General features: G+C 42.2%; 1 protein-coding gene across 2 annotated transcripts in view; it reads left to right on the forward strand.

Annotated features, from left to right (window-relative positions):
- The window catches only part of TMEM65 (transmembrane protein 65), a 52,747-nt gene extending 27,032 nt beyond the window's left edge, over positions 1 to 25,715 (forward strand). For both annotated transcript variants that reach the window (XM_075920159.2, XM_075920160.2), the window contains 6 exons: positions 1,270 to 1,314; positions 6,075 to 6,142; positions 7,417 to 7,471; positions 9,149 to 9,191; positions 17,964 to 18,069; positions 21,087 to 25,715. In XM_075920159.2, coding sequence (XP_075776274.2) covers positions 1,270 to 1,314; positions 6,075 to 6,142; positions 7,417 to 7,471; positions 9,149 to 9,191; positions 17,964 to 18,069; positions 21,087 to 21,182 — 413 coding nt within the window. In that variant the 3' untranslated portion in view covers positions 21,183 to 25,715. The remainder of the gene's footprint in view (positions 1 to 1,269; positions 1,315 to 6,074; positions 6,143 to 7,416; positions 7,472 to 9,148; positions 9,192 to 17,963; positions 18,070 to 21,086) is intronic.
- Positions 25,716 to 26,520: the final 805 nt, after the last annotated feature.

Here is a 26,520-nt window from a genome sequence, read left to right on the forward strand (position 1 = left end):
CATTTTTCTTCCAGTTGAAAAGAAAAGACTTGGATCTAAACTTACTGAATATTGTTTGAAGGAGTATAAATCAGCCACAATCAGCTGATTATGTCACTTGCTGATCTAGGCAAAAATTGTTTTGAAACAATTTATTAGATTTAAACATGTACATAACTTCTTAGTTCAAGAGAAGTTGTTTAAAAATCCTCATTTCCCTAGTTGATTGCTGGGCCTCAGTTATTAGAAAACACAGAAGTTCTCTTTCCATTTCTTTCCTGCTGCTGCTGCTGAAAGACACACACTGGTGTCTCCTTCATTTGTGTGCTTTAGGCAGAGAGGCTGGTGAAAAGCTCTCTTGAAATCTGATGCCAGGGGCTGTTGTCAGTTTTGAGACACACATACTCTCTATTTGTGTGTTGCATTTATACTGTGAAGGTAACTTTTAAAATTGAAGCTTATGCATGAACGTTCTGGAGGTTTCTGGCTTTTTTTTTTAATTTAAATAGAAAAAATTGAACACCCTTTGTTTGAAATCTTACACAACAATACTAAAGGTAAAACAATTTGCCACTTTCTTGTGTTTAAAAACAATAATCAAATTGTAGCTTGTATCCATTGTGCTATGCTTTGAAAATTCAAAAGGTCAAAAACCAGCTCTTATAGATGTGAAATGTATTTAAATTTTTTAATTTAAATGTAATTGGTCTTTCAACTGTTGGGGACTATGTAGCTGATCAGATAGTATCATTAATATGATTACAGTCTCACAGATGTCTTTACTTTAAAGCAGTGGTTTTGTATGCTACAAAGTGACTGTACAAAAATGGTATTCTGGAGTTTCATGGTGATAGTGCCTTAATTATTCTAGTTCAAACTTGCTTAGTGTTAAAAACGTTTCTTTTTCTGACAGCCTTAAACTCAGCCTTGGGCCTGAGAATGAAGCTAGTTCTTTCCTTCTTAAGTATCATCTGTAATAAAGATTCTACAGGTATTAGCCCAAGTAGAGATGTGCATGTTGGAGCATGGTTGGGTGATTAATGTTCCCATGTGGTTTTTATGAAATGCAATTCCTACAGTCTTGTTGGAGCAACCTGTAGGAGAGAGTTATCCTGGCCATTGCTTGGTTAATAAGCCCAATTAGATGTATTCTTGTATAATTGACCTAGGCCTATATTTGTTTCTATTTACTGCCTTTAATGGTATATAGAAATACCATACTTGTTTCGTATTCCAATAAAATTGAAGTGTGATTAGACTAACTTTCTAATTTTATTTTGACCTATCTAGAGAAGTTGGAAGCTGCCCCACCGTCCCCAGGACAGCTGAAACACGGTAAAAGAAAAAAATACTTAATGAATTTAGTCAGTTGTTGTCTGTGTTCTTTCATTACTCATTTTCAATACTTTTGTCTTATTTCCAAAACTGCAGGTTTATTCTAATTTCTCCTGTCATCAATGAGTAGAGCCATGCAAATTTGAGGACATTCACTTTATGTCCGTGGGTATCCACATCCACATCCGCGGATATGGATGTGGATATCTGTGTTTCATTTTTACAAATGCAGATGCGGATACAAATTTGGTATCCACGCATGGCTCTATCAATGAGAGCTACCTACATATTTTTCTTGGAGACTAGTGAGAGAACCTACATCGGGAGTGCACTGAGGCATGGAAAAAGCATCTGCAGCTACCTTTGCTTCTGTTTTCATAAAACCTTAAATGAGAAAATAAGATATTTTTGGTGTCTTACTGTTCCTAATGTCTAGTTTACCAAAACTATTATTACATAGGAAAATAAATTCAAAGCCAATATAGAACAGTGTATTGGTGGCAAGCTCTGTTTGATATGGTAGGATTTCTTTTTCCAGCTCTAAATTTTAATGACCAGACAGGTTCTTTTTCTTGTCACTGACCTCTTGCAATATTAGTTCAAGCCTTATTTAATGCTCTCTTTACAAACATTACAGATATAAATACAGGTGTTGGATAAAATTTCTGAGAATTTAGGAGTCAAGTCAGCCTGGTTACAACACAGTATTCTCTCCTTCAGACCAGTGGTTCTTAAAGTGTGGTCCGCAGACCACTAGTGGTCTGCAACTGTCTTGCAGGTGGGTCATGGGCTCGGTACTTGCCCCCCCCTGCAACAGGGAGACTGCGCTAGTGCTCCAGTTCCACCCCCTATAGGTTGGAGCGCCAGTGCTAGCTTCCCGCTGCTGGGGGAGGGAAGAGAGGGGAGCCTTGAAGGCTAGATCTGGTTTGTAGGGGATGGAAGTGGCTCCATGTGCTACTGCTCCCTTTCCTTCCAGCTGGGGGAATGGCAGTGCAGGAAGCTGCTCTCTTAGAGGCTTTCACTGTTGCTCCCACTGGCTGGAATCACAGCTAGTGGGAGCAGCAGGGGCAGTGCCTAGGAGCAGCAGGAGGCACGGAGCCAGGTAAGTGCCCCCTACTCTGCCCCCATGCTCTCCCACCACTACAGCCACTGAGGGGGGCAGGACTCAAGCCCAACACCCTGTGCTCCCTAGGCAAATTCCCTATCTCCTAGGCTACTCTAGAACCCACCCCACCTCCCTACCTTTGGAGGGTCCCTTACGCAGCCTTTTCCTCCCTCCCAGAACCTCCCCCCCAGCCTGCTCCTGTACCCTACCTTCCACCCACATCCTTCTGTACCCATTTTGTCATCATAGATGGGTGGCTGGTGGTCCGCGGAAAGGTTTGTGTTGGGTGGGGTGGGCATGGACAAAAACTTTGAGAACCACTGTTGTAGTCCTAGCTTTGGGAGCAGGGTCAAAATATTAGGGGCTAAGATTCAGAGCATTTCTTTTTTGGCAGACTTTGGTAAGTAAATTATTTCCTAACTTGGGAGAACAGGTTTCTCAGCAGTTCTTCCTTTCTTACAGAAGTAGGATAATCATCTATGTATGGGATGGTGGTGAGGGAATGCAAAATAAAAACTATTTGTGTAATATTAGGTTGAAATATTTAAATTTTTAACTGTGATTACATCTAGTTAGTGTTCATCTTCCATAAAAAAAATATAGGAAACAGATTTTCTGGCAGGAATGTTTGCCAAAGCAATTTATTTTTAAGCAAATATTGCAAATAATTCATGGAAAGCAGATTTCAGATTACCACATGTATTCATGCTTGTTGGCCTGCAAAGTGTTACTCGTATGCAGTGACCAAACTGAGTAATTGAAACAGTGAACAAATACATAAAACCTTCATTTCAATCATAGATAATTAATGAAACAGGAAATAAAAACATCTCACTCCAAACTGTCCCTGACAAATTTTGTGTTCAGCTCTGTTAGTGTAAGTAATTTTTCCTGCAGATCAGTGGACAAACACACTCCTACACCCATTTCCTTTTTTAGTTGCGTACATTTGTTGTAGGACAATGCTAAAGCCTCTTGAAGTTACTGGAATCTCACTGACTTCATTTAAGAGTTTCATCAGGCCCTTGTTGCAGATCCATAATTAGCAATAGATGTTGCAGTGTGTCTTCTGTTGCCTTTTTAATGTCCTCAGTGCTCAAGCTTGCTAACATGCCAGATGTTTACAAGTCACAATCCCCTACACATTTTCAAATGCATGTATGAAAGTGTTTACTGTTATGTAGAATATTTCCAAAATTATAAACACGACCATAAGTATTTGGAGGGAAAAAAAAGAAATTTACTCAAATATGTTTTTTTAGTTGCAAAAATGGGTTTGTATAGGTACCACTAATGGGTATTCTCAATTGGCTGTACCAGTCACAGTTTTTATTATCTCTTCAATTTCCCTTCAAAGTGAAATCAATGCTCACTCCTCCCGCTCTCTCTCTCACGCACACAAACACACACACACCCCATTCCCTTCTCCCATGTGGTTGTAACTCTCTGTATGTTTACAAAATACAGAGTGTAGACTTTAAGACTATTGGGAAAAACTAGTATATGGCAGAAACACTGGGAATATACCAGAAAAGATGTAAAAATGAGTCTATTTCCTGCATTTATTTTTAAGTTATATATGGTATACTGTTTAATATTTATATTATAGTAGCATCCAGAGTCTCTAGTCAGGACTGAAGCCCCACTAAGACAGAGCAGTATAAATACATACAAAGACACATTCTCTTTTCCCAAAGTGCTCACAAGATCAGAGCTGTTGAGGCAGAAGAGATGATGATGATAGCAAAAAGGAGAAAAAAATGTGCTGTAATGAAAGCTTGATTATTAATGAAAGGTACTTACATCATAGCCCATACCAAGTTTATACTGAGTTCTATCAAGTGGCATTTCTTCTTTTGACCTGTCGTTGGTAAGGTGAGACTAGAAGGGGGGAAAAAGATGGTTTGGGAATGCAGAAAATGGAGGTGAAACTCCATTCTTCAAGCAAGAAATTGAGGAACAGATTTAGGTGCAGACCGTGTCTTGCACTGGCTAAGGACCATAAAGGAAGAAATGCTCCTTGGTGTTAGGAGTTTAGTGTAAAAAAACCAACAACAGTTCCAGGAATGTGTTAAAGGTCTCAGAGCCTGAGCTCAAACATCTACATAACCATTTTGTAGCCCTGCAGCCCAAGTCAGATGACCTGGGCCAGCTGCAGTCATGCTGTGGGTCTTCTATTACAGTGGTTCCCAACCTTTTTTATACCTCAGACTGGCAAACCTATTCACAAACTTTTGGCAGACTGGCAACATTTTATTTGCATATTCGTGGTGCAAATAGTGAATATGCAAATGAAATGTTACCAGTCGGTAATGGGTCAGACTTTGCAGATATCTACAACACTAAAAAAAATCCAGAAAGAATTCCCCTCTGGCTGCTGGATGAGGCAGCCCCTTCCCCAGGGGTGACGGGTGCCTGCAGAGGGAAGGGTCCAGGTAAGGGCACCTACAGGGGCAGGGGGCATTTGGGACACCCTATTTAGCAGCTTCCGAAATTTTGTCCGGGGCATAGGAGCTGGTGCCCCCAAGTGCTACCACCAGTCACCTCTGCCCTTCCCCCCCCTTCTGCGCCATGGAGTAGAGGAGCTGCTATTGTATCTCCCCCATCTCCTTCTGTACAATCCCTGCCCTGCGTCTCCCCTAGCCTCCCCGTCACTCACCTCAAAGTTCCCCTCCATTGCACCTCTGCTCCCATCCACCCATTAAGTCTCCCTTGAATACTCCTAACCTCCCTTCAGTGCCTCCTGCATCCCCCTCACCCTCGTTATCTGCCCCTAACCCTCTTTCAGCCCCCTCCTGTCCCACCCTGGGCTGGATTCCCCTTGCTCTGCACACGCTGGGAGCTGGCGGCAGCTTCCCTGGGCCCAGGCAGGGATTGCAGCCAGCTCCTCTAGGAGCAGCCCAAGGCAAAACCCTCCCCCTGTAGCTCCAGGGCAGCGAAGCACTGCTTCTTGAGGGGGGGGGGGTTCTCTCTTACCTGCCCCCCAAGCGCTGCCCATGCTGGGGCAATGGGCAGGCTGGGTAGGGGCTGGCCAGGCTGGGGGCGCTGCCCTGGGAGTGGCTCCTGGGGAGCAGCGGGACCGGCCCTGATGGAGATTACCTCTCGTGGCTGTAGTCTGGGCTCTGGAGGCCCAGTAGTGCCCCCCTCCGCCACCGCTCTCCCCCACTCTCCCCCCCCTCCCCTGGGGCTTGGGGATCCGGCCCAGAGCCTGCTTCAGAATCCCCTGCTACAGGGGCTGAGCCCAGTGATGGCTTCCTCCTTGCCTGCTACTGCTGCTGGGTTCTAGCACTATACCGCCACTCTTAAGCTCCTTCCCAGAGACCCTCCCTGCTGCTGTTCAGTCCTAGCGCAACACCCACCCCGTGCTCAGACAGTGTGCCGAGGCCCAGCAACCAGCGGTTCGCGGCCCGACACTGGTCCATGGACTGAGGGTTGGGACTGACTGTTCTATTGCAGTGCAGGCATTACCAATGAAAACAAAAAAAGTCAGGACGACAATACCAAGCCTTATAAAAGTGGCTGGAGAGAGACTACTGAATGTCAATTAATCTTTTAAATCTGATGTGTAGAACTTGAAGAACAGTTGAAATTTGGATTTATGTGTATTCGTGAACTCAGCTGTATATTCTCACCTCTTATTGCTCATTTCTTCCAGTGTTCTTCCACAATGCAATACCTTTTGTAGGCTTTGGATTCTTGGATAATGCGATTATGATTGCTGCAGTAAGTTTGTCTTTATGTCTGATTTTGATAAAGAAATTGTAGTATCTCAGATTAAATGAACATAGTTTCCACTCCTCATTTTTATTATGACTTGTAGGAAACTTTTTCCCACCATGATTATAACTTCAGTCCTGTTTTAGTACTTGTACTGGGAATGGTTTTAAATTTTTTTTTTTATACAGAATATTTTCAAAATTTGCTTTTTTACCTCTTTCTAATAAGGGTGCTTATGTCTGAAGGGACACATTTAGAACTGATCTTATTTTTGCCTGGTTTGAAAAGAACTTGCTTTTTTCCCCTCTCTGCTCTTACAGATCTGTGCAGTGTGAGTGGTCTAATGAGTCAAGAATCCCTAGTTCTGTTGACTGTCACACTGCAAGTCAGTGTCCTGAGAGATGTCATGCAACATCTGATTCATTTATAAAATGGTTATAATGCATACGTAGCACACTGGAGTGCTGTGATGCTTAATGTTTAGTAGAAAATGTTTGAGATTTGGTGATAAATGGTCCTGTGAAAATTCTGTAAGTGCTGTTGCTGCTTTTTGTTAGATATAATAATTTATTACTTTAGTGGATTTATAATTGGAATACTTTCAAATATTTTACCTAGTTCATAGATTCCAAGGCCAGAAGGGACCATTGTGATCATCTAGTCTGAACATCTGTGTAACACACTCTAGGAATTGTTTTGGGAACATTCTATGAAGGCAAACTACTGGAATAGGAAATGGAGTAGAGTAAAAAAATCTTACATCTAGTCTTGATTTTTACCACTGAATCGGGAGCATTGGGCTTGCTATTTAATCTTTTTCTGTCATCTTCCCCGTCTGACAAAAGAGGCCTGAACTGTCTCATGTGGCATTGCGTATTTATTATTTTGTTCAGCATTTGAAGATGTAAATGTGTTTAAATAATTATAACCTGTATTAGTTTTACATTTAGCTAAGAGAATTAAAATGAGAAATGTGTGTGCTAAGATTGGGGCTCGCTTTGTCATGTCCACTAGGTGGCCACTGTGAAACAAATATAAAACATGAAATGACTAGATGAGGTATTAAATAACTGAAAGGAGGCCTGTGTTTTAAAGGTTTGGGGGAGGCTGGAGGAAGATATATTGGTCAAATAGAAGGGATGGTATTCTCTACTTTTATCTACCTCTGTACTTGTAAATAACAAGTAAGCAGCCATCAGTCTATGAAATATGAATGTTCTCATCTTATTTCAGACCATTAATGTCTCAAATAATGACAGGAAACATTTTTTTATTTTCAGGGAACCCAAATAGAATTATCAATTGGAGTTGTCCTGGGAATAACTACTATGGCAGGCAAGTAATGTAAACACAATAAATAGAGTAAAATAGCAAATTCCTTCAATCTAGGCTGCAAATAAGCCACATGGATTTGAAGCAGCTGTTTCTTGATCCATAATTTAATCTTGTTCCAAGAGCATGAACTCTAAGTTGTTAAAAGTAAGTATGCCATCTGTAGTAATGGGGTTTTCAACTGAAATAGCCTCTAAAGGTATTGATAAGTTGCATACATATCCAGCTGTTACGTTACTTTTAACAAAGTGGTGTTCTGTAGGGAAGCTATAAACAATCAAAGGCCTAATTCTACAAGCATTTATGTGCCTGTGATTCCAAATAAGGTACACGGTAATGAGGGCAATCAGCAAAAACAGACCCACAGGCTATAGCACTTAAGTGTGTTTAAATGATCTTGTCTGCTTACCAATATTTTACAACATGTTGTTTTAATTCTATCGTACTAGTTGAAAGAAAACTCTAAAGTTCCAGTTGCAGAGAAAATAGCACTTAAATGCTGACATGGAAGTACCACTGAATGTCTTGTATAAATCTAGATATCATTCTTCTGCAAAATTCTGTCTTGCTACAAAATTATTCCAAGTAACTTTTGGTTAACTCATTAACATTGGCCAGTGCCTGATACTTCAGTGGTAATGAACAAACAGAACAGGGCAATTATTGAGTGAACATTGTCATCCACTCCCAGCTTCTGACAACCAGAGGTATATAGATAACGAAGGCATGGCTTTCATCCCTGACCGTGTCTACTAATAGCCATTGATGGGCCTATCCTCTATTAACTCAAGTGACTCTCTTTGAATTCAGTTATGCTTTTGGCCTTGACAGAATCTTCTGGAAACAGCTTCCATTCATTGACTGTGTGTTGTATAAAGATGTACTTCCTTATGTTTGTTCTAAATCTGCTGCCTGTTAATATCATTAAGTTACTCCTGGTTTTAGTATTTTGTGAAAGGATAAACCACACTTCCCTACTGACTTTCTCCACACAATTCATTATTTTATAGATCTCTATCATTTTGGAATGCAGCAATTTATAATTTTCAGGATTTAACAGGTGGGACAGCAGCTCAGGAGGCAAGAGGAAGTAGTTTGCCATCTATAAAATGACTTTGTCCTTTTAATGTTCATTTAATTAAAAACAAATCTAACAAAAAAAAGTAAACCTGCTTGTGAATTTTGCTGCTTTTGCAACATAGGTATTTTAAATACGTGCAATGTAAAACATTGCTCTTTCAGCCATTTTATCAGAAATCTTTTCTTGGACTAAAATTGTTCATGGATACCAGTGCCACATTATGGAAAATCTGAGACCTAGCTTTACAACTTCTAGTGTCAGTGTTGCTGCTTCTGCTAACTGACTGGAAGCTGTTTTTTGTGGCTCAGACTAAGGACTCCTTGCATCAGATGTATCAAGTTGGCTGATTACTGTGGCTGTTGTTAACTACAATGTGAAAATTTGTTGTGTTCCAAGTTTGAATTGAGTATCTTGAATTTAATTCAGGAAAATAAGTGCACTGCCTATTACATAAATTGTTTCCTAGCGCTTCCAAAATTTGCTGCTAAAAGAAATCCTAGTGTAAGAGAATATACTTAATTATACTTACACTATATGTCTTAATTATTCTTTTACAAAACCGACTGGTAAAAGAGTATTTTTGTTTTTCAAACTTTCAGCTGCTGCTCTGGGAAATCTTGTTTCAGATTTAGCTGGACTGGGGTAAGTTCGGATTTTGCTTGAAGTATTTTATTTACTGATTTCAATTTCCCCTTCTCTCCAATGAAGTGTGATATGCTGTAGAAATCGCTTTTGATGTTTCTGGTTCTTGAAATGTATTTTAATAAACTAGGTATCCTTAAAGATTATGATGATTTCCCTTTTCTCCTTGCTTGGTTAAGAAATAAAGCTACATTCTTCTTTGAATTACTGCACATGTGGCACCCACTTATGGTTTTTGTGTGTTCCCACACGGGAGTTTGGCACGTTTTTAATTGCAGTGTCCAGTACGTGCCCTCATTCCTCTATCCCCCAAGCACATAAAGTGGACAGTAATCCCAAGTGCAGATGAGTTCCTTATAACTGCCTTTCACTGTGTGTCAGAACAACCGTGTGTGTGTATGCACTGCACAGGAAACCAACAAAACAGGGCAGCGAGTCTCACAGCCTGGGTCAACTGACTCAGGCTCTTAGGGCTTGCGGTATAAGGCTAAAAATAAAAGCCAAAAAGCTTGGGTTTTGAAACCAGCAAAGAGGAGCAGAGGAAGGAAAAGGTGGGGTTGGGTCTTCGATCCCTAGTTGTAGGCTGAGAGGAAATGTCCACGTTGCTATTTTTAGCACCTTAGCGTAAACCCAAGTTGGTCAACCTGGGCTCTGAGACTGACCGAGACAGGTGCCTGCCCCACATAGTACTTACATCCCTCTGTAAGACTCTGATTGTTCAGTACTTGATCTGCTAGTTGGCAGTTTGTTTGGGTTATAGTTTCGGTTTCAGGTCGGACCTCCCAAAACCGGGAATCTCTGGTCCAGGAACATCCATGGTCCTGGACCCACAGCATCCTGGCTGGGAGCTCAGTGGCAGGAGGGTTAACAGCTGGGTGCCCTGCTGGGCTGGGAATCCAGCGGGTCTGACGGCAGCAGGACTGGGGCCAGAGCCTCGATGGCATAGCTGGGGCCAGAGACGTAGCAGCCCCGTAGTAGTGGCAAGCATGGTAGCAGAGCTGAGGCTAGAGATGTAGCAGCCATGGCAGCCCCGGTAGCAGGGCTGGAGATGCGGCAGCCCCGATAGCGGGGCTAGAGTCAGGGGTGCAGCAGAGGTGAGTCATGGCGGCCTGAGGTGGGGAGTTTGGGAGGGTCAGTGGGCTGGGGAACCAGTAGCAAGGAACCTCCCCTGGCCTGGCAAATAACCTCCTTCGGGACTTGCCCGGTCCCAAGGGTGCTGGACCAGAGAGGTCCGACCTATAGTTGGTTAGCAGTAGTGGTTTTTAAAGGCAACAGCTTATGACAGAGCTCCGCTCTCCAGGCTTCAAGCCACATCCCTCCTATGAGGGATTGTTCTTTTTACTCGGCAGGCCTGCTTGCCGGACCGCAGCACATTGCCCGGCCACACGCCCAGCTTTTAATTAGCCCCGGCTGCTGAGGTTCCCCATAAGAGAATTCCCTTCTCACCCACTTCCCCACGCAGCAGCAGGATGAGTGGGGCGGCTGGCAGGTGGGTGGTCTGCGGCTGGTGCCGGAGCCACAGTGAGGCTGTCCATACTGGGGCAGCCTCACCATAGCCCCAGTTCCAGCTCCAGCAGTCGCTGTGTGGCCCAGCTGTTGGGGTCGAGTGGAGAGCAACTGCAGTGCTGCAGGGGGGCGGCTGAGGCTGTGTGATAGGCAGTTGGGACCTGCTCCAGCAGAGTAGCCGGGGCCTGCTGCGGCTGTGCGACGGGGCAGCTGGGGTCAAGGCCACCCAGTGGGTGGCTGCTCTGGTGGCCAGGGCTGAATAACGTAATATGGGTGGGGGCAGGAGTCAGGATTGGAGTGTTTGCGGTGGCTAAGGTACATATTTTGGTGAATCGGTAACATTTTATTTGCATATTTATTAATTGCATATTGAATTTGCAAATAAAATGTTGCAGGTCTGTCAAGTGTTTGTGAATGGGTTTGCCTCTAAAGAAAATAGCTTTGAACTAGCATTTCAATCCAGTTATGGATTTAAGTCTCACTCAGATCCTTGTATCTCCTGACATGGCTTCTGCATTAGAGGTTTCTTCATTGCCAAAAAAGAAATTGCACAAATGGAAAGTAAATAAGTCTTGGCAGGCATTGGGAAAAGTTCTTCCTATTTAACCTGAGGATGCTTCTTATTACTGCGCTCCTTGGGTACGTCTAAACTACATGCCTCCGTCGACGGAGGCATGTAGATTAGCCAGATCGGCAGAGGGAAATTAAGCCGCGATTAAAATAATCGCGGCTTCATTTAAATTTAAATGGCTGCCCCGCTCTGCCGATCAGCTGTTTGTCGGCAGATCGGGGCAGTCTGGACGCGCCGCGTCGACAAAGAAGCCTTTCTTGATCGGCACAGGTATGCCTCGTGAAACCAGGTTTACCTGTGCCGATCAAGAAAGGCTTCTTTGTCGACGCGGCGCGTCCAGACTGCCCCGATCTGCCGACAAACAGCTGATCGGCAGAGCGGGGCAGCCATTTAAATTTAAATGAAGCCGCGATTATTTTAATCGCGGCTTCATTTCCCTCTGCCGATCTGGCTAATCTACATGCCTCTGCTGACAGAGGCATGTAGTCTAGACACAGCCTTTGATTCCTCTGGCCAAACTTCTTTCCCATATAGTCCAGGAACCATGCCCATATTGGCCCTTGTGGCCTTACTAGTTGGTATTTTGAGGGACAAGCTCTCTCGCAGAATATGAAATCTATTCATGAGTCACCTGCCGCAAACTCTTATAATGCTGATTGCTCTCCTCATCAAGCTCAAGATGCGTAGCATGTCCTCAAAAGGATTTGAGTGTCTTTATCATCACATCATTGTCTGGCTTCATCATCACTGATTGTTGTTGCAGCCAGTGAGCGATTCAAGCAGACTGGGCAATCTGTCCCTAAGGGGATTGGATATTTTTGGAAATAAAATTTACTCGACAGCATCTTTACAGATCAGGATAGCAGAGTGTCAGGCCAGGCCATCTACATACGATTAAGTGCTAGGGGCAGACTATCAGAGTTTAAGGACAAATTATGCTCAAAATAGAGATGAGTGTGTAGCTATTTGTGAAGAAAAGCAGATGATTGCTAAAACTTCTCTTCAAGCTATGTTAGATGCTGCTGATTTGAGTGCTCATTCAGTGGCATCAGGTATCATGATGCAATGCTCATCTTGGTTCTCTGCATCAGGTTTACCAAAAGAAATGCAAGTGACAATAGGAAATTTGCTATTTGATTGGGATCTATTCAGTGTCAAGCCACATGAACCTCTGCATTTAAGACTCGTTTTGCACGCTGAGCTCATTTGTTTTTGAAAAGAGTTTATAAAGCCAATTAGTTTCATCCTCCGTTTTCATTCTCCAGATATGAGTGCTCAGTATTCTTCTTTTTTATATTCCCAACTCCAAAGACCCGTCTCAGCATTCTAGAAAGAAATCTGGATAGATATCAGAAGTACCGGTCAGCTCCACTACTCTCTTCTAGAATTCCTCCGTTGGGTCAGAGAGACAGGCATCAAATTTGATATGTTACTCAAGGATCTTGGAGTAGTCCATGAGGATGCATGCTCTTTTACTCTGCCCTTTTGGTTCTCACTTGTTTCCTGGAAGCTTGGTGGCAATCATCTCAGATTGATGGGGCCTTCAAGTAATCGGTGATCGTTGTTCCATTAATTTCAATCCTGGTCTCTTTCCTACCACCATTCCTAGTCCCCTATTTTCACAAGTGTCATGCATCAGAAGACCGATGAACAGATCAAGTTTGGAGCCATGGGCAGTGGGTGAAGATAGGACTGGGGGAGGCAAGCCCCTCCTTCCCTGCCCCTAACCATGTCCCTTCTGTCCAGGCTCTGCCTGGCAGCACCATGCAGAGATGGGATGGCATGTGGCCCCAGGCTCCCTGGCACCAGAGCACTGGGGAGGGAGGGTGCTCGGGGCCTCAACACTTGACCTCCAGTATGCCTACAGTAGGCTTTCTAGGGCAGAGTGTGGGCAGTGCCATGCCAAATGCTTTGGGAAGGGAGTGCCTTCCCCTCCTATGATTACTACCACCCCGTTTGGAGCAATAGAGTTAGTTCCTCATCAATATACGGGAAAAGGTTTCTATTCTGTTTCCTCGTAGTAGCAAAAAAAGGTGACTTTTGTCCAATTCAAAATCTCAAGAACTCAACAAACTAGTTTGATGTGCCAAGTTCCGCTTGGTAATGATTGCTTCTGTTATCCTTGCACTTGAACCCATGGATTGATTCATTACCTTTGACTTGCAAGACACTTACTTTGTGCGCTACATGTATTGATGCATAAAAATATCTGTTTTATGGCTCTTTCAGAGTACGACTTTTTGGAATTTCATCTGTACAGATGATATTAACAAAATTCCTGCTAGTATGCATCCCGTCTATGCCGAGGACTATATTTATTGCATATTTACCGTTACCTAGAAGACCAGCTTGTGTAGTGAAAGTGATGAATATAGGTCATAGCGGCAGCAAAGAACGTAATTTATTTTCACTCTTGGGTTTGAGGATCAACCTTAATCTGACCCCATAACCATACACAGAGTTCATTGAAGTTCTAGACTCAATAGCAGTGAAAGCATTCCTCCTGCTGAACAAATTTCAAATAATAAAAAAATCTGATTGCTCACTTCTGTACTTACCCTCAAATAACAATAAGGATATGCCTCAGACTTCTGGGCCATATGCTTGGTGTACATGAAGCACATTTACCAGGTTACATCTGACTATTTCAGGCATGACTCAAGTCTATTCACAGGTCAACAGCTCACGCTGTCTGAGTGGAAGTACTGATCCTAGTTGTTTAAAACAGGAAGTGTGTGATATTTGGCTCTTGAGTGGAAAAGATTCTGGAATCTAGCACACGATTCATGGGTTTTTGGTTTTGATGTATGCTGTGTGATGTATGCTTTCCCTCCATTTCCACTAATTTCAGGCGTGTTCGATAATATGGCTAGAAAAGACTTGACTTATACAGGTAGTTCCTGCTTGAGCTGGACAGGTTTGATTCTCAGATCAAATGCTGCTGTCCTCCGCTTATCATTATATCATTCATCTATTATACTCACGGTTCTGGAAGAACTGTTACCATAGACATGGTCTGATATGCCACCAAACTTAGCCTCCCTGTTTTTCACAGCCTGGATGATATCTGGATGTTCTCAATAGAGAACATTCTTTAGACGTACAGAACATTCTTCTTCAGAAAGGGCTAAATACTAGGGATCTAAGCGACTAGTCGAGTGACTACTTGACTACTGCCCCCTCCCCGCCGTCTCTGTATCGGAGGCAGTAGAGGTGGGGGGAGCTGGTTTAAAAGCTGGTTTCCTCCCAGCACTGTTTCCGCAGTGGCGAGGCAGGGCAGGGGAGGCAGAACTGCAATAATTCTGGAGCAGGCGCAAGCCGGGACTGCTTACGCCGGCTCTGGGAGCTAACTCCGCTGCGGCTCTGCACTTTAAATGCAGTAAGACGAGCGTGTCTCATTATACTTAAAATGCAGAGCCATAATGGCAATAGCAAGCACCCCCTTCTTAACAACTAATCAAGTAGTCGATGGAACAGGGCCAACCCACAATATTTTGGCACCTGAGGTGGGGAGCTCAAATGACGCCCTATGCCCCCTTTCTTGGGCCAAAAATTTGAAAGGTCTCAATTCTGCCTTCTTCCTGTTTTACTCCTCTTATGGTACTGCTCTGCTACCTACATATGCACCAGCAGCAGACACAATTTTCTACACTCTGGGTCCTAGTGGCGTGTCCCCACAATCTGGCACCTGAGGCAGCCACCTCCGTTCGCCTCATGGTAAGGCCAGACCTGCGATAGAAATTCCTTTGACTACTCAGTTAGCCAGTTAACTGTTACTTAAATCCTTACTAAATACACTGCCAAATGCAAACATTTTTCTTTATGGGCAAGGTCTGAAGATTACACTCCATCTCAGTGTTCAATTCCAATGATGTTAGATTACCTGTGTGGCAGTGATAATTTGTATTTCATCCTCTCATAAATCAGTCAATATATTTAAGGGCTTGTTAATATTTCTGCCCTCTCCTGTGAGAGATTGCTTCAACATGGGCCTTAAATTTAGTGCTTTTTTCATTTCTGGATGTCCCCACTGAACCTCTATCCAATTGTCCAATTCATCTACTAACAGTGAAGTTAACATTCCTGATGCCAGTTAACATCAGCTGCTAGAATAAGTATATTTCAACCCTTGTGGATTAATCTTCTATATACATTTTTTCACATGGGTAGAGTAACTGAGATTGCTTCCATCTCTTATTTCCAAAGTACTGTCAGATTTTCATGTAAATCAGTTCATGCGTTTGCTAGCTTTTCCCCACAGAATCTTCATTCTTCACCTGCTGAATCGAAATTCTGTATTTTAGATGTGAGGTCCCTATTCCATTGCCTAGATAGCATTAGATCTTTTCATAAACATCTAAAGACTTTTAATTGCTTATAATAAATAAAATGAGATGTTTATTTTATCACAAAGACTTTCAAAATGGGTATCAGTCTTTATTAGCACTATTTATGATATTAACAAGATGAGACACCTGTCAAGCATTTTTGCTGCTCCAACAAAGAGAGCACACTTAAGTCACGTTTAGGTTTTAATATAGGAAATATATAGAACAGCTACCAGGTCTTCAGATCACACATTTGCAAAACATTATTAATTGAAGTTACTTGCTTCAAGATTTGACACCTATTTTGGAAGAGCTATTTTGTAGTTTCTTTTTAGGGGAGTCCTAGCTCTCACTTCTTGAAGATAACAGCTTTTTTAAAGAGGGATTTTGTAAAAATTTCCTTTTTCATCTCAGCATGACATGCATTCTGTGCTAAAAATATGAAGGTGCCACCAGGTGTTTGTGGACTCGGTATTTAAGACTTTGGGCAAGATCTTTGAAGATAGCATTGTATGCTGTCTTAAGCCTCAGGTCAACTCTGTCTCATTTTGGGAGAACAAAGCCCAACAGTAAGAAACCTTTAGTGTTAGTATCTTCAAATAACTTGGAAATAATATGGAAGTTGTTAGAAATAGTTTAAGCGTAATCTATAAAATGGACTTCACATAGGGTTGCCAGATGGTTTCAACAAAACCGGACACCTGGCAACCTTAACTTCATATTGTAGTCTGGATAGATTCTGCATCCTTCAGTCCCTGTGATGTAACTTTAAGTATGTCTCGACAGGTGATCTGGAATGTTCTGACGAACTGCCTTCAGGCAGGTTTGCTCGGCTGGCGTGCATCCTGGGAATATGATCCCTATTTGGTGGTTATTTCTGGAGGACTTGTGGTACCTGGAGTTCCATAATTCTTTCCTTGAGGCTTATCAGGCAGTCCAAGTCCTTCCCAAACTCACTTCATCCACTGTTACTGTGCTACAGCCTGCCATCTCCAACCAGGGATATAAGTGCGACTAGCCTTTCACATAGATTAGTTAAAAAAGAAAATCCTAACTTGAATTCCTCTTCAGTGTGGTAACACTGCACTATTAATACTAAGTGTTCCTCAGCAAGTGGCTAAAGCTCCAGACATGCTTTGGAATACTGCCAAAGCTTTGAATAGAAGTAGCAGGCTATTATCAAGAGAGTATCATGGTAACAGGAGGTGGCTCTTGGAAAACTGAGAAATCTGAAGAGTTGCATGTAAACTAGTAATTTTTTGGAATTTTACCTGTATCGGGAGGGACAATGTACAAATACAGTGCCTCATACAATTTTAATACACTCTACGGGCCATTAAGAATCACAAAGCTCATATTTTAGCAGCAGTTAAATTTTCTTTAATCTGCCAAGCGAAATAGCAAGGCAGGGTGGATGAGGTAATAGCTTTTATTGGACTCACTTCTATTGGTGGAAGAGACAAGTTTTTAAGCTCTGTGTAAGTATGAAAGCAAGTTTCTTTCACCACAGGCAGTTGGGCCAATAAATGCTATTACCTCATACACCTTTTCTCTCTCTTTTGTCTGGGACTAACACAGTTACAGTACTGCAAAAAGGCTAAATAGATTAAGTTAACTCTGCTGATAACTTTTCTCTGAAACACACTTTTTCAGTTCCTTTTTTAAAAATGGCAACTTTTGTTTGCCATGTAGTTACTTGTATAGTAAGGATCACAAATATGCTGAACACTCATCATTAAAATGCAGTGTGACTTTTATTTTACAATTGTACTGTTATATTTTAAGAAAAAGGTATATATGAGAGAGATGTTTTTAGCCTCCAGATTAAGTAGTTATCAATGGTAAATTAGTGGCTGTGAGTTTTCAGCTCTGTTTTCCATAGGAAAAAAGCATATTGAACACAGGATTAGGCCTCAGCAACTGATTATTAAAACATAAATGTATAATAGGCAAGAATGTTCCATGAATAATTGCTCTCACATATTTACTGGATTTCTTTCTAGTATTGAAAAAGTCTTATTGCTAAATGGTGAAATATTTTTGTATAAAGTTACTGTAAAATGTGCCAAGCTGCAATAACGTCCAGGTCTTATTGCGTGAAGTTTTTTTTTTTTTTTTGGAAAGCATAGCTAATTAGGGAGTGAATTAGTCAAAAATATGCACTTAAAATATAAATGTGAACTTTCTGAATATTTTCCTCAATTTGAGAAACTGGTGGGTTAGCAGTACAGCCCGCAGAAGGAAAAAAATGGATGCAAGTTACAGCTACATTTGCACAAGAAATTTAACTTCAGTTGTGCATTTCTCCAACTAATATATTTTCAAAATCCAAAAGTTGAGTGTTTCTAACATATGGCTGTTTTTTAGTCTTGCAGGTTATGTTGAAGCTCTAGCTTCTAGAATGGGCCTGTCAATTCCTGATCTGACTCCCAAGCAAGCTGATATGTGGCAAACACGTCTCAGTGCGCACGTGGTAAATATGCTTATGAATAGTTCGGGTGTAATTTTCATAGGTCATCGGCAGGAATGGGATGAATCCAAATTTTTTCTCTTTTGCCAAATATAATATTTCCTTTTGGTATTTGTTAAATAATAATGATTGTGTCAAGTGGTGAGGGGGCAGATCTAGAGTTGCATCTGAGAGATTAGAGGCAGGCTGCAGTGGGAATTGATGGGTTTCTTTAAGGGGTGGAAAATAGCCACACCACTTGCATTTGTGGTGGTGAGATTAGGCGGGTGTCTCCAAAGTGTGATGGGTGGCAGTACTTGCCCTTCAGAACATTTGGGTGCTGCATTCATTGTTCTTATCAGATTTGTTAAATGATTTCTGGCAATACATCTGTATTGATGTACAAATCTAATTCCAATCCTTAATATATATAAAAATCTGGATATGAAAACAGTTTTCCTCTAAGTAAAATGTGCATGTTAAAGGAATATCTACTACCCAGACTTACGATAGAAATCATTTTACAGAATTACTGGATATTCATCATTTTACAAATAAAATAAAAAAAACGTTTTCTATTAAACACTGAAATGTTTGATATTGACTCCTTTCAAATGGGGGGGAAATAAATTTGTCAGGTTTTTTTCTAAGGGCAACTTATTGAGATGAAATAGATGCTACAGTTGCAAGGTGAAGAGAGTATCCAAGCAAGAGATGAAAATATAACGTAGGAATATTTTACAGGGGTGGAAATTAATGTAAAAAAAATACAGGAAAAGTCACTACATATTGAGGTGTGTTTTGTATGTCCTGATGTAATACCACCAGCAGCAAAAGGAGCAATGAATCTTCTAACCCAGTGATTCTCAAACTGTGGGTCAGGACCACAAAGTGGGTGGCAACCCCATTTTAATGGGATCAACAGGCCTTAGACTTGCTGGGCCCCAGATTTAACCCAAGGCCTGAGCCTTGCTGCCCAGGGCTAACACCAAAGCTTTAGCCCCATTGCCTGAGGCCAAAGCTGAAGTCGAAAGGCTTCAGCCCTGGACACAGAGAGGCTCAAATTACAGGCCTTTGGGCTTCTGCTTTGGCTCTCCCACCTGGAGCAGCAGGGCTTAGATGGGCTCATTCATCACCCCTCCTGGGGTCATGTAGTGATTTTTGTTGTCAGAAGGGGGTTGCGGTGCAGTGAACTTTGAGAACCCCTGTGAGTCTAGCCTTATGTACAGGTACTAAACGTTTTGAATGGAACATTCTTCAGCTTGTAGCATTCCTGGTTTTCCTGTGGTGATTGTGAGAGTCCAACTCCTGTACATCTTTTCATAGTTCTCATTCCTTCACATAGTTTCAGCATCCACTCTTCTGTTCAAATCTGTCTTTCTGCCACCTCCCTCTATCCAGTCTTGCTTTACAGCATCATCTCTCTTTGGATGTCTTACCACGAACTTAAATCTTATATGGCCAAAATTAAGCTCACTGTCTTTCCTCCCAAAACCTTCCCACTCACTCCTGACTTGTCACTTCACAATATGTTCTTTTTCCTTTTCATGTGGGCCCAAATCTTGCTGGCTCTTCCTCCATAACATTTGTGAAGTCTGACCTGTTTCTTTGTACACATGCAGCAAAATCTTACGAGCCTTTCATCTCCCATTTTGACTGCAATAACCACCTCTTCTCTGGCCTACCTGACACCTGTTTCACTCCTTTGCATGCCATCCAAAGTGCAGCTGCTAAGGCATCTTCCTTGTCTGTCATTCTGTCATGCCTTCTTTGGAATCCCTCCAGAGTTGCCGCCATCTCCATCATATGAAATTCAAGTTCTCGTTCAAGACCCTTCATAGTTTGGACCTGACTGCTTATTCACACTCTTCTGTTATTATGGTGTATATTCCACTCCTTATGCCACTGTTGTCAGTCATGCGTTCCTCTCCACCACTTTCTATATGCTGCCAGATTTGGGGCAAACCCCCCGCCTCCCCATTGAATGAATTTTACATGTTACCCTGATTGCTTTCCTTGCACATTTATATCTCTCTCTCCACCTCCTCTTCTTGATTGTTTGCACTTCAGGGCAGGGTTAGTTTCTAATTATGTGCTATTACAGGAGCTAGTGCAGGGGTGGGAAAAAGGGCCTCTGCGGGCTAGATCCAGCCTGCAAAGCGAGTTGATCCGGATTGCGAGGTCCTACCGCCCCCCAGGCCAATCTGGGTCTGGGAGCGGGAGGGAAGGACATGAAGTCTCCTCATAAGAACATAACGGCCGTACTGGGTCAGACCAAAGGTCCATCTAGCCCAGTATCCTGTCTACCGATGGTGGCCAACAGCAGGTGCCCCAGAGAGGGTGGACCGAAGGCAGTGATCAAGCGATTTGTCTCCTGCCATCCATCTCCAGCCTCTGACAAACAGAGGCCAGGGACACCATTTCTATCTCCTGGCTAATAGCCTTTTATGGACCTACCTCCATGAAATTATCTAGCTTCTCTAAACTCTGTTACAGTCCTAGCCTTCACAGCCTCCTCTGGCAAGCCTCCTCCCACCCTGCAAGGGGCTCAGTGCTTAGCAGCAGTTGGCGGTTGACTCTAAGCATGGTGCTCCCTTGCTGGGCGGGGACAAGAAGTGAGACTTCACGTGCTCACCCTCCCTAGGCCCTGATATACTTGGGGGAAGCAGGGCGGAGCACACAAAGTCTCCTCCCACCACTAGGGGAGTGGGTACCTAAAGAGAACTGCCATCTGTTCAGAACAGTTGGCAGCTCTCTCTATGGAGGGGCAAAGACTTTGAGTGCTCCCCTTCCTTCAAACCAAGCAGGGTCTGTGGGTGGGAAAACCTGGAAGTGCCCTGGCCCCACCCCTTCCACCTGAGGCCCTGGACCTTCCAGGCAGCCCGGGGCCACTTCAAAAATTTCTAAAGTTGCCCCTGGTCAAAAATTATTGCCCACTGAGCTAGTGCATTGGGATCTATTTCCTGCTTGGGGGTGTTACTGCTGTGTAAATGAGTAGCAGCTGGACTAAGAAAAGCCTAATTTCTTTTTTTTTTTCTTAGGGTAAAGCTATTGGAGTGACCATTGGCTGCCTTTTAGGAATGTTTCCTTTGTTCTTCTTTGGAGATGAAGAAAAAAAAGTGGAAGAGAAAAATTAACCTTTTTACAAATACAAAAAAGTGTAAACTAATGTACCTCAATTATTCAGTTATGCTGTCAGAATATTTAGGAATTAACAGACAGTAACAATGTATAGACTTGGGAACAAAACATTCAGCATGTTGTTTTATGGATACACTAATTTATTGTGGCTCTGTCTAATTTAGTACATCTTTTTATAAGATACCATTTAGATTTTTATTTAATGTAAATTGTTTAAATGTTTTCATTTATAATAGCAGCTAATGTTTACCAATTCCCTCTCACCTTCGTCCTGTAACAGGATTAGTAATACATTGCCTGCTCTGGATGTACTGTGTAGATTTTGGGGTTCCACAGTTGCTGCCTAACTTGTAAATGCATGCCAAAAAGGGTCCTTGCTGCTCCTCAGGTCCTCCAATCCAGACTATCAGTGAAGCCAGTTGGCAGATGATTGGAATGACATCACTAAGTATTTTTGCAGGTATTTTTTTTGTCCTCTGAGCCACCATTTCACATTGCCTCAGTTTAGGCCTGTTTCGGCTACCCACTACTACTTGGTTTGCTCTCCTTCACAGTTCTAGCTAATGTTACTTGCAAGCAGTGCTCGACAAACTATAGAATCTACTCGCCCGTGGTGAATATATTTCAGCCGCGCGCCCCGTTCACCGGCGGCGTGTGCATGCACAATGTGGGTCTTGTGCAGTATGGGACTGGAAAGCGGTTTTCACTGTCGTTTGTCAAGACCTGCTTACAGGCTTACATTTCTTGACAAGGTGAGTGTTGTTAGTGGTGCCTCATCCTTTAGAGTTATTATATAGTCAGCCAGGTTTGGTTTTTTTTTTTTTTTTTTCCTGAAGCAGTATTTTAAGAATCAAATTTCTTCCTGTTTGTGTGTCATGGGGAACGAGAGCTAATTGGAGCTGCTACACATAGGGATGTTAAATTTTGATTAATAGGCTAATTCAGTAGTCGATAAGAGCGCCTCCACCTTTGCAGTGTAGCAACAGCCCCAGGGCTGTTGCTACACTTCAAAGGCAAAAGCAATGTGGGGAGCACGGGGCCCGTGGGAGACTCAAGCAGTCCCCCACTGGCCCCGGGCTCCACACGGTGCTGCCTCTTTGAAACACGCCCTCTTCCCTCCCCCGCCTTGCTGCCTCTTTCTGATATAGGCAACAGGGCGGTGGGGAAGCGACTAGTCGTTCACATCCCTAGCTACACAAACTAATGGCCTGTAGAGTGCACAAGAGCTCTGCTCCACTGCCCATTGGCTGGGTAAGGCTTGAGGGCTACAGGAGAGCTACTGCTCCCACATCTGCCTATGTGCCTTTGCTCTCCCTTTCTGAGACTTTTTATCATCAATTGTGGCTGTGAGCTTCTGGCCCCTGACATCAAACTACCCACTCTGGCTCCAACCCCTCTCTTATTTTAGGAGTCTTCTGGGATGGGCCCTGGTGGCCAGCCCCTCCCCTCCATAGGTCTTCAGTACCTGGCTGACTCCCCATCTCTAGTCTTTAGGGAGCTGCGAACAAAGAACCCACTGTCTCCCAAATCCCACAGATCCCCCAGGTCTTTAGAGGCAGGGACATGGCTGCCTCCTATGCACTGAGCTCTGCTGGCTCTAATTCTACTAGCCAGGAGTGGTGTTTCCATACCCATGTGATGGGAAACACCCTGTTGTAGCAAAATCCTCCGATGGAGGTTGAGCTGTCTTCAGATGCCGGGACAGGAGCCAGCTGAGTTTAGTGCCGGGTCATGTCTGGTGTGGAATAGGGAATGGCCCCCATTTGAGTCCCCCAAACAGTAGGGCTCATGGGGTGGAAGGCTTTTGGGGAGAGTTCGTGGGGAGACAGGAAAGGAATAAGGAACCATAGGCCTGGAATGTTTAATGGGAGGGATGGAACTTCCATGCGTGGAACATCCATCCTTGTCCTGGGCTGTCTATAAACAGTGAAACCTGTGGTAGGCGCTCTCTCCTCTTGTGCAACATGAGAGCTGGCTTGGATGGAAATACTAGATTAGTTTTCTGGGTCATGGAATGACAGCATAGATTGAATTGGAGATGGGGTGCCAGCATGTATATTGTGAGTAACGTGTTCGGCACAGCTGGGCAGAACTTACTTGGTTGTATGGAGTGGACATCTATGCATGTACACACGTGAAGATGCATGCATAGAGTGAGTATGTAGAGTGAGTGACTGTGTGTATGCAGAATGAGTGGAATGAATGTGGGACATTGGTGGTAGAGTAAGTTGTCGGGGTAGCGTGTGTGTTAGGCGTATGCGTAGAAAGATGAGATGGAGTGAAAGTGGGTGTGAGAGGAATGCAGCTGGGGGGTATGAAGTGGGCATGGATAGAACAAATGTCTCTGTGAATGCATGCATATTTAGGTAAGTTCGTGCAAATATAGTTTGTTTAAACTCTATTGGATTTTTTTTTTTTAAATTTGCAAATGTTTGCAGGCACAATTTAGAAATTCAGTATGGTAAATTTGTCTTTCTCTTGAAAGCTATCTTAAGGTGAATGAGTGCTCATGCCAAAAATGCTTAAAAGGTGGTCTCAAGTCTTCTCTGATAGTCAAATAGAAGTAAAAAAAAAAATTAGTCTGGATTAGATGATCTGATTTGCAGAATATAATTCACAGTTAAAACTAGACCTTTGTTTATTGCTTTTTGCTGTGAAGGCATTTGGAAAAGCATATTTCCCCCCTTTTTTGCCTTATTACTTTTACTCGACGCCCTGTATATAATTTTGTTTGTGAGTGGTGATTTATAGTTGCAATTACCATATTAAATATTTGTAAGACTTTAGTATATGACCCATTAATTCTATAATTATGAATTTGTAATAGTTAGAGAGGACCCTCTCTATGTACAATATGGAAGAAGACACCTAGAGCAGAGCTTAGGGCACTTTATTTTGGCAGCCCTGTATCCTTAGAAAGCTGAGTTTTTCCAATCTAGAGAAAGATATTAATAGTTGCATTAAATTCCATGAAATAACATGTTTTGTTTGCTTTAGGAAATTCCTTATTGGTGTAACATGTTTGATTAGCAGTTCGTCTCCTCGGTTGTAAATGTCATCTCCCTCTTGACCACTTTCAAAGTCCCTGCCACAGTAGTATTGACCCTTTAATACTAATAGATGAAGAAGGAACATGACTTTTCATAAACTTTCCGTTAGAATCCCCATAGTATATGATACAGTTTGAATGTCCCTTGTAGTAAGATAGTATAGCTATCCTTCCTATATAAGTTTGTCTTTTTACGTGGTGCTTGGATGCTTTCAAATTTATCAGAACAATTTGATTTTTTCCCCTTTGCATATGTATTCAGTTCACAAAAAAACTTTTCTTCTTTTGACTACTGTTCTTCCCTGTTGTTTTCTTGACACAGCTATAATTAGTCTTTTGTATTTTTTTTAAAATGGAGATCTCATAAAACACATTTTGGATAGCAGTCTGACTGTTTTTACAGTTTTACTGTAAATACATTGTTATTTGACTATAGACATGACATAACATCAATTTATGGGGATCCTCTAATATTTATCAAAGTGTAATACGTTGCTGAAAATACCCCATACTCTAATGTATGGTACTTTGCACAAAGTCGTTTCAGCAGTGTTTTCCATTACAATATTGGCATTTAAATCTTTGGGCAATACTCAAGGTTCAGTACTTCACTAATATTAAAATCGGAACACTAACTTTGTTCTCATTATTTTTGAGTGCTTAAGAACAAATCAGTAGCTAAATGTCAGCTGTTGTAATAGTGGTCATTTAAAAATGACAATATTAAGTCCATGTGCTATTGTTTATTTGTGCATGTAAGTTGAGTGCATTTTGTTGATACTGTATGGTAAACTATGTACTACAACCAATGTTTTTAACAAAAAAAGATGAACTTAAAGATCTTCAAACATGTTAATGTGTTTTTGTTTTAAAACTATTGAGATGGCCCTGAAAAAGTATAATGGTCAGGCAACACATGGTTGGAAACAGTGTTAGATGTGTCAGATCAGCTGTGGACAGGAAAATCATGGAGGTGATATCCTAGATCTCCAGAATTTTGAGAAAGGAATAGTTAGTACTATGGGTGAAATCCTACCAACTTTGTCACCAATGGAAAAGATCTCACTATTTTCAGTGGGGCTAAACATCATCCTTTATGTGGCATAGCTCAACAAGGCTACAGGATTAACCCTTGTGTACCTCCATAGTGAGGAAATAGGGTATCTGCCCAGATCCAGAATGAGGGATTTGTGGCAAATTGGTATTGTACTTTTAGCAATTCAACAAGGGCAATCTCGAGTTCTCTGGCTCTGGTCTTAAAAACAGAGATTTGAAAAGATGAAGCATATAACAGGAGAACTACCATGTTGTCCCTACAACATTTTTAGGAGACTTTGTTTTTACTCCATTCATTTATTTCCATCAGTTTTGTACTATATGTAAAATGGGCCTATATCATCAAAAAATTGGAAGAGATGAAATTGTTTATATTCTGAAATGTGTCTTTTTGATTGTAACTTTAAATTTCATTATAATTCAAGTGCTTGTTGTGGTTTGTTCTTTTTGTTTCCTTTGCCCATGGTAGATTCAGGAATTTTTTTTTAGAAATAAACAGTGAAGAGCATGCATTTGATAGCATAGTATGTGCCAAACAGGGAAATATCTCTTAATTTTTATGAATATTGTGCATAACTCTGCATGTTGGATACATTACTTACTATGGGGCAAGATCAAAATGGTTGTTGGAGGAACCAAGCAGGAAAAGGAAAACCAATGACCTAGATAAGGAATGTCCATGTAAACACTCAAATATAGTAGATAGGTTATTAGTTGTAAAGAAGCGACTTACATGATGCCAACAAGGTTACACAGCCGTTTTGCTACGGCCGAAGAGAAAGACAGATCAAAAGACATAATCAATTATAGGAACTGCCTTGCTGAAAGAGTGTAAGAGGATTGTTAGCAGATTGAGGCTGACACGCTGATAGACGGAGGCAAAGAGTGTGTGAAGATATGAACTAACTCTGAGGCTGGATCTACCTCCGCTATGGATAGACTGGCCACAAATCAGTAAGTTAGGATACATATAGGCACTTTTTAGTTTTAATCCCTTTTCCTAAGGGCTGAGTTCCCTTTGGCAAATAAATATTATTTTGTTTTGAAGAAGCTGTTTGAGCATCACCCATAAACTTACTCCGTCACAGGCTCCTGGAGGAGGAGGGCTCACATGCCAAACACAGTTGGGCCCCTCAGATTAATATAGCCGTTAGACTGATCGCTGGGTTGCAACCCTATTTGAGTGGGAAGACAGCATGGTTCCTAAGATGCTGGAAGCCAGTCCTGTC

This window comes from Pelodiscus sinensis, chromosome 2, assembly GCF_052426305.1.
Source record: "Pelodiscus sinensis isolate ZL-2025 chromosome 2, ASM5242630v1, whole genome shotgun sequence".
Classification (NCBI taxonomy): Eukaryota; Metazoa; Chordata; order Testudines; family Trionychidae; genus Pelodiscus; species Pelodiscus sinensis.